Source organism: Leuciscus leuciscus, assembly GCF_965113295.1.
Source record: "Leuciscus leuciscus genome assembly, chromosome: 2".
Taxonomy (NCBI): domain Eukaryota; kingdom Metazoa; phylum Chordata; class Actinopteri; order Cypriniformes; family Leuciscidae; genus Leuciscus; species Leuciscus leuciscus.
This window is the reverse complement of record NC_138726.1, coordinates 34,991,549-35,007,638: the sequence shown is the minus strand read 5'-3', so window position 1 is coordinate 35,007,638 and position 16,090 is coordinate 34,991,549. Positions and strand designations below refer to the sequence as shown.

At 37.1% G+C, this 16,090-nt stretch overlaps 2 protein-coding genes across 4 annotated transcripts; both read right to left on the bottom strand.

Moving 5' to 3' along the window:
• Positions 1–1,442: 1,442 nt before the first annotated feature.
• cd59a (CD59 molecule (CD59 blood group) a) lies at positions 1,443–3,994 on the bottom strand. Its single transcript, XM_082156858.1, has 4 exons — positions 3,923–3,994; positions 2,532–2,606; positions 2,327–2,428; positions 1,443–2,225 (listed from the first exon to the last, which is right to left on the bottom strand). The coding sequence occupies exons 2-4, from the start codon at positions 2,584–2,586 to the stop codon at positions 2,026–2,028; spliced, it is 357 nt and encodes a 118-aa protein (XP_082012984.1). The 5' UTR covers positions 2,587–2,606; positions 3,923–3,994; the 3' UTR covers positions 1,443–2,025.
• A 1,722-nt stretch (positions 3,995–5,716) lies between these two features.
• fbxo3 (F-box protein 3) lies at positions 5,717–15,775 on the bottom strand. Of its 3 annotated transcripts, none has more exons than XM_082156815.1 (11): positions 15,621–15,775; positions 13,521–13,610; positions 13,232–13,395; positions 13,044–13,158; positions 12,665–12,869; positions 11,463–11,508; positions 11,283–11,367; positions 11,066–11,188; positions 7,883–7,998; positions 7,516–7,697; positions 5,717–7,391 (listed from the first exon to the last, which is right to left on the bottom strand). In XM_082156815.1, the coding sequence occupies exons 1-11, from the start codon at positions 15,710–15,712 to the stop codon at positions 7,263–7,265; spliced, it is 1,347 nt and encodes a 448-aa protein (XP_082012941.1). In that variant the 5' UTR covers positions 15,713–15,775; the 3' UTR covers positions 5,717–7,262. The 3 variants fall into 3 exon arrangements, with proteins under 3 accessions (XP_082012941.1, XP_082012942.1, XP_082012940.1); XM_082156816.1 differs by having other exon boundaries at positions 7,527–7,697; XM_082156814.1 differs by having other exon boundaries at positions 7,507–7,697; positions 15,621–15,774.
• Positions 15,776–16,090: the final 315 nt, after the last annotated feature.

Genomic DNA, 16,090 nt, shown 5'->3' with positions numbered 1-16,090 from the left:
ATAGCTAGTAATAAAAATGCACTTTTGCTGAATGGCCAAAAAGCAGGGCATTTCGTGATATATCTCCTTTTGTGTTCCAGGAAAAGGAAAGTGGGAAAAATGTTCTGGGGTGCAACTCATTTGAACAACAAAGGCAATACAGCAAATTACTGAATAAAGGGACTGAAGACATCCACATCCACAGATTTGAGAGATCCCAAAAAATTATTTTACAGACAGTGGATTTGCTCAAATCTTCCACCTTGGATTTATAGAAAAAAATTAACAGCAATAACCAATTCATGTCTGTTTGAAACACATTTATGACAAGAATTGTATTATTATTATTATGGCAGTGCAATCTTTTTCAATGTGCAGTGCAATGATCATGTGTGAATCAGATGTGTTTAATTTAACCCTCTGCCATTTCATTTAAAATACAAAAATATAGCCTAATGTTCAGCCAAAAAGTAAAGAAATAATTATATCATATGACATCCCCTTTCACCAATGAAATTCAAATCTATTTACATTTTTGGCAACAAGAAAGTGAACGAGACATTAGCACGTTAGGTCACATGCTGCCAAAGCTCCATAGAGAGTTCATTTTAGACTAGAACATATACAGTAGCCTAGCCTATATCAATTAAATAAAATTTTAAAAAGTTGTACATCCAAATGTTTTTTTCTAAGGTTTTTGGTCATTTAATGCACATTTTGAAAAAACAATAACTCAAAGACCAAAAAATCTGTGCGCCACACATAAATGGCAAAGTCCTTTAAGGGGATACCTATTTTCTGTGTAGCTGCACTATTGTTCAGAATTGGTAGGCGGTATAGCCTTTTTGCCTATGTTTTTAGTTGATGTTTGTAAGTTTAATAAAAGACAGAGTGAAAAAGCTGTAGGCTACCTTTTCCAGAAAGTAGGCTATTGATGATAGTGACTGCAGTGCATCAGAAAATGCGGTCGTAGTAAGAAAGGAAGAAGTTAAAGATCAAGAAGGATATAGAAGCAGTGAGGGTGATGACGGAGAATATAAATCAGATTATTGTGGAAGTCAGGTATTTGGGTACATTATTCTATGCCAGTTTGGAAGATGTGATCCACACTACAACCAGAGGGCAGAACCAAGGGTCATTGCCTATTACACTAACAAGACTCAAAAAATGATGACAAAACAGGTCAAAATCGAGTTACATGTGAAAAGTGTGGGCTACACTTGTTGTCTTGCTGATTTTCACTTGTGGTAGAATCATCAATTTGGAATTCTGAGAAAGAATTTATAATTATTGAAAATGTTTTTTTGCAAAATATTAGCAGTCTGGGACTTTTCACGAATCAGGAACACTGTAGATAAAGTGTGTGTGTGCATGCGTGCGTTCTTTATAGCACTGCAGATAAATGAGAAACAACGAGATACACGTGGAATCATAAATATTTAACAGAATTCTCAAACTCTCAATTAGCATAAAACTGCATGTTCCTTTTATTGGTCGCATAAAGGTTCAGTAAGTTTTGCTGGCTATAGTGGTAACAAGAAGCTAATCAGTACACTGAAAAGACTGCATGTCTACATCACACAATGTTTTTCAAGAGATTTTAAGTTTTAAAATAGACATTCATAAAGAGGAAAAGCAGGTAGTTAAAGGGCATTTATGCAAATGACAGTGATATGACACATTAACCCTTTGAAAATCTCAGCATCAGAATCCTCACAACCCACTCAGTTGTACCACTTTTCTGGATAAAAGGATTAGCTGTGAAAGAGTACACGTACACAATGAGAGCAATATTTTAACACAATAAATTATAATCAGACAGTTTCCCTTTCACTATTAAGTGCAAAATGAAAAATAAAATTACAAGCTTTAGCTTACAAGCTTTAGCATTGAGCACACACAGTTGTAACATACAGCTCAGATTTAAGCTGTGAATGCTTCTTTGACCACTTAACTCAAGATATAGAAGATCTCTGCATTCTCACTGCATGATACCACTACCAGCTTTACAAGGAACAATGCAGAAGCCCTAGTGTTTGTGATGTTTTAGAGGACACCCCACCAGAAGAGAGCTAGTGAGAGCAGTATTCCCACCACAGAGCGGCTGGACACTGACACAGGAGCTGTGTTACACAGGTCAGAGGTACAGCAGGAGAACTTGAAGCTGGAAAGTTTGGGATATTTCTCTGCGATGACGCTGTGTTGACATTCAGAGTACTTTATACACTGCCGGTATGTGTCGCCACCTTAAAAAAACAACATGAAAAGTCAAAGGGTCATGGGAATGGTTGTGCCATTTTGCTAAGATTACAGAAAGACTTTTTTTTAAGTATGAGTGAGCTGACACCTCTTTCGTAGACGGACACGCAGGCATCATCATAGTAGCAGTTTCGAATTTTAGAGCATGTGCCCGAGTAGTCCTTACAATGGTAACATTTAATTGCAGAGCCTAAAGAGACACATGGACAGAGAGAACTTTATTTTTTGCAAGAATAAGACTCCAAAATAGGACAAAAACACACTGTGAAAAAAGGATCAATGGCAATACATACCAAACCCCAGCAGAGCCAGAACGAACACCACACACACTCCAACAGAAGCTTTCATAATGTCTTCAGTTTACCAGTCTAATCGTGGCAGAGAGAGAGAGAGAGAGAGAGAGAGAGAGAGAGAGATTGTCTGAATGTTACTGATGTCATTGAATGCTCATCATAAATTTAGATTTATTTATAAACTTGCCAACTTGGTCTCAATCCCTCACATTCAGAATATGATTAGACCCTTAAAGGGAATGAAGCTCAGATAGTGTTTCGACTTGTTACAGGTTCACCTGCAGTTGCTTCATAATGTGCTCAAAGATGCTTAACGGTATATTTGAACCAAGAATGTCATTTACTCCCCAATTTTGTTCCAAACCTGTATGACTTTCTTTCGTGTAACATAAATTAAGATATTTTGAGATATGTTGTTGTTTTTGTCCATACAATGGAAGTCAATTTAGTTTCTAAACTGTTTTGTTACCAACATTCTTCAAAATAGCATATTTTGTTACACAGAAGAAAGAAAGTTATACAAGTTTGGAACAACATTATGCTGAGTAGATGATGACAGAGTTTTCATTTTTTTAGACAACTAACATAATCCTTGTAAGAGAAAGATTTTTGGGTTATCTAAGGAATATATGGTTAAGGTAAATCCAGTTTTGGCCAATGCTCTGACCTATATTTTAACTACTACCAACTACACCTATTATTGTTTTTGATATTTGATATTTTAGCTTTATACATTATTATAATATCCTGGTGAATTATTTGTCTTTTGAAATTCATTCAGCCTTGAATGAACATCCTAATATAATAATTAACAATACATATAACAATTACATTTTTTTAAAACATATTTATATTTATGGAATTATACACTTAGTACGACGTAACATTTATGAATGAGAACACATTTAAAAAATAAATAAATTGACCTTCACAAATACTTGATCCTGCTCTTAATGTATGCCAGTGTTTTATTTTTCAATAGTTTAACTAACAATTTCATTTAAATTTGGATAGGATTCACACCAAAATCATGTTTAGAGTCACTGACCCAATGACAGCTTGTCTCACTTTTATAAAATTTTGAATTAATTGATTTTCTTTCCAGAGTTTAGTAAACATGTATAGTATTAACATATGGATTAACAATCTTACACATTAAATCGAGTTGTATGAAACATAAAAACCAATAGGCTATTTTAAATAAATAAAACGTCACACATTTTATCATAACTGTCTACCATAACCTTAAAAAAAAAAAACATGTCTATGGAAAAACTAAACGCGTTTAATGCAAATTGTAAATTGCGATATAAATCAGCCTGGGCCGGGAGCAAAGAATGTCCTTAAGCAGTATGCTGTTATCTTGACCAGTTCCTCTTCTGTAGTCTTACCTCAGTGTGAAGAAGGAATCCAACCACAGAGACATCCAAACCAGTCTGAAAACTGGAGAGCTTGAGCCCGATCACTCTTCTTTAAACACGCCCACAATGCTCTTCAAAGAGTCTTTTGTGTCCTTTTTATTACATACTGTCCTAAAATATTTAAATTGAATATATTATATTATGGGGTTAAAAAGAAATAACATCCAACAAGAATTCATAAATAACTGATTAATGACAAAGTAATGTATACATTAGCAGTAGGGACAGTCACCCTGAAACAGAGCTATTCTGTAGTATAATATTGATAGTACAGCATTGTGAGTTCTTTAACTGTTCAATTCCTGTAGTCAAAAGCTGAATGTTAATCTTTTTCACTCTTGTACAATGAAATGTTCCATCCCTTAGTTTAATCAGCCCTTCAACATACTTGCACAATGTTTATATTCTTACTTGCATAAACAAAACACAAAGAATGTCTTTCTCATTGGTTCACTTATTTTATTCTTCTTCTCTCTAAACAATTCTTGTGTTTAACTTTTTCTGATTATCTGTTGACGCTTCCCTGTTGATTCAGCACTGACTTTATTATACTACATACACATAACATCAGTCTCTTATTCTTCCTAAACATTCCTTTCCCTTCTTATAAAATGCTGAATCAGCATCAAATGTTCTTATGTATAAGCAATCTTCTATAATATAATTAATTATGCAATATACAAACTAATTCTTCCACAACCCCTTGACCACACATCTACGGTCATGTCTCAGAAGACATGGCTTACTGAATTACTGGACATGGGGTCACATAAGGATTCGTTCTGCTGTGGCACAAGAACAGATGAAAAATGTGAGGCGGTCAAAATTGAAATTTTGCATTTTCTTTCAGTTGAAAGGTCTTAAAGAGATAGTGCACAAATTAAAATTGTCATCATTTACTCACCCTCATGTCATTACAAACCTGTATGTCTGTCTTACTTCTGTGGAACATAAAATATATTTTGAAGAGCTGTTTTTGTTATACTTTCATTGCATGAACAGACGTGATCAATTTTTTTATTTTTGTCTTTGAACTTCAGTTTTTGCAGTAGATCTGTATATTTCTATTGCATCGCTGTCGATGAGTATTTAGCTGGTGAAGTGGATTTACTTATTGTAGAGTTAACAAAAGTTAACATGAGCTCTGTAATGTTTGAGGCAGATGTCATAACAAATATCAGTCAACTGGGAAGATTTTAAAACGAGTGGATCATTCATAAAACTCTTCATGCTGTGCAAATTCATACCGGAAGACAGAACACAACGAATGCAGCGCTGAAAAGGGGCGGGGCAACATAAGCTCTATATGTCTGATCCTAGTGGTCCTAGTGTGGTCACTTGAGCGAATTAAGCAAAACTATTGTTTGTGAAAGTACTTGAGATAAGTTACAGAAATGTCACAATTTCTTCCTTTCAGAATAGTTCAGAATGAATGAGTAAAGAGATGGGAGATAAGGGCCAAAAAAAAGGCTTAACAAAGAAACATCAGTCTAACTACAATAAGGGCTCTTCAACATGTTGCCATGACAACTGACATTAAGAGGGAGGGTTTGGGTTTGGGTAAGGGTCAGAGAGAAATGACTCTACGTTTTGTGTTGTGAGAACAATAAGTGTTTTCAAACAGAGGTTTTCCAGAGCATGAGACAATAGTACTGTGGCTGGCTGGAGAATAATATTCTGATCAACAGCGTATTTGTATTTAAATATAGAAAGTATCCTGATCACAAGGCGAATGTTAACAAATAATGTGATAGTGAAACACGGTATTGATACACCATTACTTTTTTTATTTACACCAAATAAAAAAAACCTCATACAAAATAAAAAACAAGTTATTTACTAATCTGAGAGGTTCGATAGGGCTTACCAGAGAACATAATAGCAAACTGTTGAAAAATCCCACTGCACAGCATTATTTTACAAAGATGATAACGTAAAATTGCAGTCATAACCATGAAAATCAAAATCATACATATCTTTAGGCAAGATTAACTTACATTGCCATTATCAGGAAGGGAGAAATTCTTTTAGTCTGCCAATATTTCAGTCTGAAAAACTGAGCTGTAAATTACAACAAAGACATTTTTCTGATAATTTACCTCTTACACAGGATTTTAAGGGAAAAGGTCATAATAATGCCATAAACTTATAAAATTCTTATCTTGCTATTCACAGGAGTCTGTGTAACCTCCAGCCCTTAAGATGATCTAAAACGATTCTCCTTTACACCAATGTGCTCTAACTGACCTTCTGTTTACATGCATCCGTACGTTTCTGAGAACAGGACATCAGCACCTCAGAAACAGCTAACCAACACAGAGCACTAGAGAAAGTAATGACTGCGCAGGTTAGCTGATGTTTGCGTGAACTGGCTGGTTTGGGTCTATGTGCTTTTTACTCATCTTTGAATAAATCCATTTCACTTTACAACTCAGCCTGACACCGAAACCCTCTGTAAAGACGACACAAGCAGAAACATATATACACAAGCACATACACGCTACACAATACCTGAGGCCTTGTGAAGGAAATGAATGGGATTGATTCCATTTTGCCTTTCTGTGAAGAATGCAATATATATTCCCAATTCAGTGTGTGTGTACTTTTATGCTAACAGTAGTGTCATACTTTCTTCTCATGCTCTTAATGCAACTGTAAGGTCTTAAAGAAGGGATAGTTCAAAAAGAATGAAAATTATGTCATTATTTACTCAACCTCATGTCGTTCCAAACCTGTATTCCTTACTTACTTTTGTGGAAAGTGAAAGAAAATATTTTGAAGAACTGTTTTTATCCATACAATAAAAGCCAATGGGGTCCAAAACAACACAGGACCCCATTGACTTTCATTGCATGGACAAAAAATATATATATTCTTTTGAGTTTGACAGGAGACAGAAAGACATACAGGTTTAGAAACGACATACGGGTGAGTAAATACATTTTTTTGGCTTAACTATCCCTTTATGTAAGTGGCAGGTCACTGTGAATCCTAGGCAAGAAGAACCAATCTCACAGAATCTCACACACATTCAATAAATTTCCTCACTCCCACTCAATCACAAAACACACTTGCAGACTCAAACACGCATACAATGATCTCACACGTCCACAGGCGAGCACAGACACAACCACGCCACAACCAGACACATGCCCTCACAAACTGGAAAAAGAGGTGACAGGCACAAAGGCGATCACAATAAACAATGGATGCCTAAAAGCTCCGTTTGTCCTGCTCTCCTGTTTGTGCGAGAGTGTCTGTGCATCAGTATCTGTGGGCGGGTGTTGGCCGGGGGGCATGAAAAAGTGAATCAGACGTGCCGAGGGCAGCGCCCTCCTGGGTCAGCCATGTTCATGCCACGCATTTCTCCCTCCTCATAGTCATCTGTGTCTGATGAATTGTCGTCATCATAAGGAGCAGACACCTCACTGACTGAGCTCTAAATGAGAGAGAAAAACACAGAATGAGGGATCTAAAATGGCAAATGTACACACATTAGCACCTTGGATATTTATTTTTCTTGGTTATACAGAAAGACATAAATAGCGTCTTACCGACCGCACCATTGACTCACGGAATGGTGGGCACACCATGTGGAATCGTGGGATTGATACGTCAAACACTTCCTCTTTGTTCTTGAGCCGGTGGAATGTGTAGTGGCCTTCCATGTACTCGGAAGTGGTGGAAAACGTGGTACAGCTGGCGTACTCGTGAACTTTACCGGGTGTCATCACTGGAAACTCGCCTGCAACGTACATCACACGCAAAAAACAAAGAGATGCAGGACATTCTTTAAAAAGTAGAGCAATTGTCACACTATGAATTATATGGTCAGAAAGATACTGTCAGAATGTCTCATCGTGATAATTCAACATATCTGTTACCAGTGCGAACTGTTCTAGTTTACTAGTTACAGGGATGGGCTCTTACCCACGACGCCAGGGCCTCGGACCTCCTCCACATTTCCGTTTGCATTCGTGATCTTCCAGTACCGACTGTCTAGCTGGCATGCATTCTCTGGCAGGGCCGACTTTGCCATCTCAATCCTGTTGCATGGCACAGCTCAGAGGTCATAGGTTCAGCTCATTGTATCATCCTATGTCAAGTCTTAGTACAGCTGCGTTGCATTACAGCAAGTTACAGCAGAAAGCAGCTTGATCATTTCAGCAACTTGATCTTTATTTACAAATTCCACAGACATCTCTACTTTTTGGTTAGACAGCAGCACTGGGAGAAGAAATAGATGAGGCGTGGCAGTAGGGGTGTGCAATCGTCTATGATAATATCATAATTAGCGTTTTAACAAAACGCAAGTTGCCATTATTATGTCACTTGCTTTGCAAAATCCAAACGAAAACATGCCTTGAGACTGAAAGTGATATCATTACGTGATATTTAATGCGAGTAGAATGATGCCTATATGCAAGATATACAGGGCCATTTCCCCCATGAGTTTTTGTCTTAAAAGACCAACTTAATTGTTTGTTTTTTTTAATGGCTGTAACACTCCAAAAAATTGGGACAGACATGTTTACCACTGTGTCACATAACCTTTCTTTTTAATTACACTTTTTAAATGTTTGGGAATTGAGAGAACTAATTGTTGCAGTTTTGCAAGTGGATTTTTTGCCCAATCTCGCCTGATACAAGACATCTGCTCAACAGTCCATGGTCATTGTTGTCTGATTCTCCTTTTCATGATGGTCCATACATTTTCAGAAGGAGACAGATCTGGACTGCAGACAGGTCAGTCAAGCACATCCACCCTATGGTGTAGACTCTACAAAACCACTCTGTTGCAGCACATGCAGAATGAGGCCTGGCATTGTCTTGCTTCCCAGGAAAGATGTCATCTTGATGCGATTAAATGTCTCTTTACTATCCCAATATACGCCTCCACGTGACTCGACACATAGAACTGATGTATAGCTTTCTCCTTGTGTAACAGAGATTCAAGTGGCATTCCTTGATGGAAGCAGCAGACAACGGTTTTCTAAAGTACTCCTGAGCACATGTGGCTGTATAACACAGTAGCATGATGGTTTCTCATGCAGTGCCATCTGAGGGCTCGAAGGTCACGTACATTCAACAGAGGTTTCCTGCCTTGCCCTACATGTATAAAGATTTCTCTTGATTCCTTGAATCTTTTCACAATATTATGTATGGTAGATGGTGAAAGACCTAAATTCTTTGCAATCTTGCATTGAGAAATTAGATTTTTGAATTGTTTGACAATTATCTCATGACATTTGGCACAAAGTGGTGACCCATGACCCAAGCTCTTTGCTTGGAAATACTGAGATGCTCCTTCAGATGACCAAATCACGATACCCTCACCTATTACCAATTCACCTACTTATTGTGGGCTGTTTCTATTCTATAATTTTTTCACTTTTATTTTACCTCTGTCCAACTTGTAGTGTGTTGCAGCCATCAAAATCAAAAAGTCTTTTTATTTACAAAAAAATACAATTAAGTTGTTCAGTGGAAACATTGGAAACCTTTTCTTTGTACTTTTTTCAGTTAAATAAATTTGAAAGAAAATGAGCAAAATCACAGATTCTTGATTTTATTGCATTTTACAAAATGTCCCAACTTTTCTTGATTTGCGGTTGTACACCAAATGTACTTTGATATTTATCTTATATTTATTCCTGAATATCATCATGATTGCAAATGTCATATTGACTTAAAAAAAACAGTTGCAGAAAAACCCTAAGTTAACATTGTGAGTTACATTTTAGTCATTTTACTGTCAATGCCATCAATATTGTCCTTTTTTGTTTTATATCATCAACAAAAAATGTCAAATGAATGCAAATTTTTACAGCAGAACTGTTTTGCGTCTCAGAGCAAAACATTGAAGGCCTTCACTGCATTTTGAACGAATTAGTTTAATGAGTTTACGCCGTTTGAACAAACCTGACACCTGTCTACATCGGACACGAATGTTAAGTCACATCAAAAGCAAATAGAATCCATTATAATCACTGATGCTGTCTACGCTGGATACAGTATACAGATGCAATGTTTATTTTCTGGTGCGCTCAAGTCTGCTCAGCTGACATCAAGACAAATGAACATTCACTAAGAAGCATCCTGTTTAAATAGCTTGTTTGCGTCTCTGTACAGACTTCAGAAGAGCAATCACATTTATTTTTAATGGCAGGCAGGATCACGTCAGAGGATTATATGTTTGTTCAGAGCATTTGACCTCAATTGTTTTGTTTGTTTGTTTGTTTTTAACGCCATGCCAGCTTCTGGGGCTATTTTCATGGTGAGATAAATTGATGGTAAAACTATATCAGGTGTTTACAATTTATTCAAGAGATAAGTGAATAAAAAAGTTCTCTCAAAGGGTTAAAACCAGTACAATCTAATAAAACATGCTTCAATGATAACGAGTTTTGACAGAAAGAACATGTTGGTAGATCTTCTCCTAGTATTAAAAACTCATCCTGGAATTGCCTTTTCTGCCAGGGGTATAAACAATCTGGTCCCATCGGATTGAGATTTGATAGAAACTTCTTCCAACATTGGGTCTGATTTCATGAATTTTTTTCATAGTACATAAATCACATTCTGTGTGCCCTTTGTTATTAATATAGATATGAATTATTGATTTTAGATCCATAGGAGGTACTGTGCAAATTTTGACAGTCTGCTTCCTCATTTCCTTTGATTCCACAGTGTCCAGGTACCCAACAAAAACAGATATTAAACTGATGATCCTCTAGTTAAAGCAGTTTATAAAAAAATCATTACAAGAGCAGGGTGACAGCATTTTTAAGGGATGACATTGCTTGGGGACATGACTTCAAATCTGTAATTATGAGAATATTTCTCTGTTTAATAGTCTTTATGTAGTCCAATGCCAAAATGATAGCATTTGCTTTTGCTGTAAAAAATTTGCTATATTTAGAGAAAGATCAATTGTTTTGTAAAATAGTCACAATTTATTGGTGAAATTCTGAAAAAATTCTGAAAAGAATAATTTTTCTGCAAATATATTTGTTTAGGTTTTTTTTACGATTTTTTAAATCAACCTAAACACAAATAGCCTGATTTAGATTACCAAAGCCAAATGAACATGTGTGTGCATTTATGTAGTACCTGATTCTATAGGTGAAGAAAAAGTGTGGCGGATGGACTGAACTGAGCTCTGGCAGGAAGGAGGTAGAGACTGATACGGTGATGTCACCAGTGGTTGCCACACAGCGTTTGTCATGAACATATCTGAACAAAAATAAAGGGGGTAAAATGTAAAGAGACATTATAATAGACTTTTGTGATTTCTTTACTAAGTGTAAGATAACAAAAGGTGGACCACCTGAAGATCTGGTCTCGAATGATGGGGTATTCTCCTGTTACAACATTGTCAACATAGGAGGTAAACCACTCACTAAAGTCAGAACCTGATAAAAAGAACGGAGGAGAGAGAAGAGTTCATATAATCTGAATCGGTCCATAAAACGGCAATCCATTAATGCAGCGTTTTGTTCTATGTTACCTGTAATGAACATGTCAATCGCAGAGGGATCTTGTGCCAATTGATCCTGTGAAGAAAAAGCATAAAACAGAATGAGCAAGAAGGCTGCATTAGACAAGACGACAAGAGCACCCCTCACTGGTCAAAGTGCAACGATGCAAGAAAAATTCCTCTCTTATCTAGTGGAGACCTCCACATGCAAAAGCAGAATCGTATCTGATGTGGTGAACTGCTTCAGCTCTATCAGTCAGGAGTCACGAAGCAGTTGGGAGGCTCTTAACATTTACCATCTGGTCTTTAGCTATATAGAACCACTGGCTGCCTCCTTAAAGGGATAGTTCACTTTGAAATGAATTTTTGGTATGTTTTAGCTTACCTCAAGGGCATCCAAGATGTAGGTGTCTTTTATTCCGCAGTAGTTTAAATTTTGATATTTTTAGGTCAAACCGTTCTTGTCTGTCAGTCATATAATGCAGGTCTATGGTCACTGTCTCAAAGAGCATGCACAGAGTCCAAATTAAAACAATTCCCCGTCGTCCAAATTAAACAATTCCCCATCGTAAGTACACATTAATGGCCTAAGACACGAAACGAGCGGTTTGTGTGAGAAAACGAACAGTATTTATATCGTTTTTACCTCTTGAACACAGCCATGTCGAAGTGATCTGATCTGACATGTACGCAGACTGGTGCATAGATACACTAGATGTCGCCTTAAAGACATTCGTTCCAATGAACTGCCGTAGACAAGGCGACATCTAGTGTGTATATATCTATGCACCAGTCTGCGTACACGTCAGATCAGATCACTTGGACATGGCTGTGTATAAGAGGTAAAAACAATATAAATACTGTTCGTTTTCTCACACAAACCGCTCGTTTCGTGTCTTAGGCCATCAATGTGTACTTACGACGGGGAATTGTTTAATTTGGACTCTGTGCATGCTCTTTGAGACAGTGACCATCGACCTGCATTATATGACTGACAGACAAGAACGGTTTGACCTAAAAATATCAAAATTTAAACTACTGCGGAAAAAAAGACACCAACATCTTGGATGCCCTTGAGGTAAGCTAAAACATACCAAAAATTAATTTCAAAGTGAACTATCCCTTTAAAAGATGATCTGCATCACAGTTGCACTTTCAGAATGGTTCACTAGCCTTGCATGAGTGTGTGTTTATGCATGGTAGTTTGTTGTGGTCTGAGGTAGTGATCTAACCGGGCACTGATAGAAGATCTCACTGCGTGTTCGTCCCTCTGTGCTCTCCAGTGCCATGTACTGGCTAAGGCCGGTATGGAAGCAAAACGTGAGTGGAAGACACTGCCGCATCCCCTTCCTCTGCTGAAATCCCCCTGCCGCTGTCTCAATGTCCAACAGGTCTTCTGAGCGGTAGTGATTGGACAAAGCCATGCTGCCCATCAGCCTGTGGAGAGGAGTAGAAGAGCAAGAGAAGTTTGTCTGCTTGCGTGTATAAATGCTATTCAAATAATTTATGAGCATTTAAATAAATTCTAATAATCTTTTAAGAGTTGAAAAGTAAATTAAAAACTTTTAAATAGTTTTTTGAAATGATCAAGGATATTCTCAGAAGTCTTACCCAGGGACCACCAGTTTTTGGCCATTGTGTATCCTATAGGAGCAACGGTAGTCATTAGGGAGTTTGCAGCCAATCTGGGCCTCAATGGCCTCTAGCTCTTCCTCCTTTACTCCCTCTTCTCAGAGAAAGGAAAACAAAATTAACACCCATAGTTTTTCAAAATATGACTGGATTAGTAACAGACAGACCTTTAAGTGAAGCTATCATTCGAGGACATTTCTGATTCAGGTAGTTTTTCAGGCTATCCCAAGCTTTCTTGAGAGTGCTGTAATAGTCAATGTAACGGCCCAGATCAGCATAATACTCCCGAAACAGCTCCTTCCAGGACAGGCCTCTGTGGGTTTTGTCTGCCCTTAAAAAGTCAACACCATATTTTAATTACAAAAAAATCTTTTTAAAAAAATGCAACAAAAAGATGAAAAATGCATGTGTCATAAATTAGTGAAATTATTCTGAGGGCATTTTGAGTCCGCTTACTCAGTAAGGAGCCAGTGCTTCTGACAAAGTCTCTTCCATAGGGGGTTATGACCTGTCAGCTCACTGAGTCGACGACTTACAAAACTGCAGCTGAGAAAAGAACACACCAGATTCGGTACAACAGGAACTTTCGACTACTTGAGATCTTGAAAAAATGTAAACATATTCAGTTCAGACTATGCTTCATCTACTGACCCTTTTGCTGTGTTTGACCGGGAACACCTTTGATGTTCCCAGTCATAAATGGCCGGCCTTTCAAAAATTGTGTGTAAATGGCATGTTATGCTATAATATTGCCAAATACTGGATTCAATCTTTTTGCTAACTTCTTTCAATTAGGACAGGTTTTATATTTCCTTTTGGATCTGATTGAGCATAGGCCTCATTGATCTGAGCTTATGTACCTCAGTTTTTGAATGAAAAAAAGCATTATTTGTCGATAAATTTGTCAATAGTCAACACAATATGGAAATAATTTGCACTGTTTATCACACTAGTGTGCTTTAATGTTTAACCAGGAAGTTTGCTTTGAAATGCTTTTATTTTGTACAAAATGGAACAACGCCACACTTGTTCCCCAATCAAAAATGACCAGCATACAAAACAATTGCTTATAAATGTCTTGTAATGCTATATTATCACCAAATATTGGATTCAATCTTTTTGTCAACTTGTTTTCTTTCAATTAGGGCAGGTTTTGTATTGATTTTTGAAACTCATTGATCGTAGGACTCATTGATCTGAGGAGAAAGTTCATCTCTGTAAATAAGAAAGCCTGAAATACTCAAAATAGTTTGGTTGTGCACATGTGTGTGTGTGTGTGTGTGTGTGTGTGTGTGTGTGTGTGTGTGTGTGTGTGTGTGTGTGTGTACACATGTATCCACACATGCAAAGGTCCGAGGCCTTTCTCTCTGCAAACACACATGTACATATGTGTGAACATAATGAACATGCTCCCGAACACTAAATGTTTCTCTTATTTTCAATCTCCCCCATTCATTTTCAATGGATGATGGTCAGTTTTGACCAATATAAGCTCAGGCCTATGAAGCCTATGTTCAATCAGTTTAAAAAGAGATACAAAACCTGTCCTACTTTTAAAAGAAAAAAGTTGACGAAAAGATTGAATCCAATATTTGGTGATAATATAGAGAAATGAGAGATAAAAAAAATATATATGTGTAGGCCAGTCATTTTTGACCGGAAACACGAGTGTAAAAAGGTGCCAGGTGGGGGCAAAAAAACTCAAAAAAAGTATTGTTAGGAGACCTTGAGTGCAATGTAAGTCACAATTAAAGTATCTACCAAATGAATAAATGTAAATGTTATGATGTATATCTTAAAACTTGATGACAAGTGATGATTGAGTATTTGAATAATTGTATTATTATTATTACCACCACCGTAAAGGAACAGAAAAATTCCTGAAAAAATGAATAATCACCCCTAAACATTCAGTCTCTTGAGGATGCAAACTTTACATAACATAGGCCTAAAAAGCTATAGTGGATTAACGTTACTCAGTTAAGAACAGTGTTAAAGGCGCACGTAAAGCTTCTGTCTTTACAGTAAGTTAGCTTCTATAAACAGTGAGGAAAACTTAGTTGCACCGGCGGTGTTACGCAAACTTCCAGCTGACCAGCGTCACGTGATCTTCCCTGCTCATTTCCCAGACCAAAATATTGATCATCAAAGCACAACTCAACTTACGATCCACAAAACACGAACAGCTACCACCAGCGTGCGATTGCAGCAGAAATAATGCTTTTGTGTTGCCTGTCTCCACTTATTGCACTATACTGTCAACTTGCATGAAGTCATGCACTTCTATCTTCAAGCATAAGATGCACGAGATGATCGGGTGTAACAGCTCACACAGATTAGTGTTTTTATATAATGATTGAAAACGGACATTATTGTGGTAAAATCGTGACTGTCTATCAAAAGAACTTGCTTGAGTAATATCATAAGCTATCCTGTTAGCATTGCCAGCTAACTGTGGAGCGGATATTATTTTTCAAGCTCATTCAAGGAACAAACATGCTTAAAACATCTTTGCAATTGCACGGACTAACGGCATGGTTCAAGAAAAATGTCTACCTGGTCAGATCTCGGAAGTCCAGAAATGACAGCACCAGCAATAAGGGATCAGACGGTAAGTTATCCAGGCTGAGCGCTATGGACGTTGCCATCTTGGTAGCTAATGCAGACGCGAAGCCCCGCCCCCTTCACTGCGATGACAAAGAAGGCGTGTCCGCACGCTGCTCTGTTATCAAATATTGCGCACATGTCGCCACTGTTAATCAAGTGAAAATGTATGTTCTAGTAAGGTAGCCTATTTAAAGATTCTGTTTTCGATTTCTCAACGATCCCGGTTCCTTAAGTTTTATTTCCTTTTTATTCTTTTGTGGAAAAAATATTTGAAACAAAAAATCCAAATATATTGCCAACTGATGAGATCAACACAACAAAAGGCCTGTCTGTGGGCTATAAAAAACAGTAATACATTTAACACAATGTAAACAATGTGTTTACAGACTTGGCTTTTTAATGATAATAATAGTAAATGA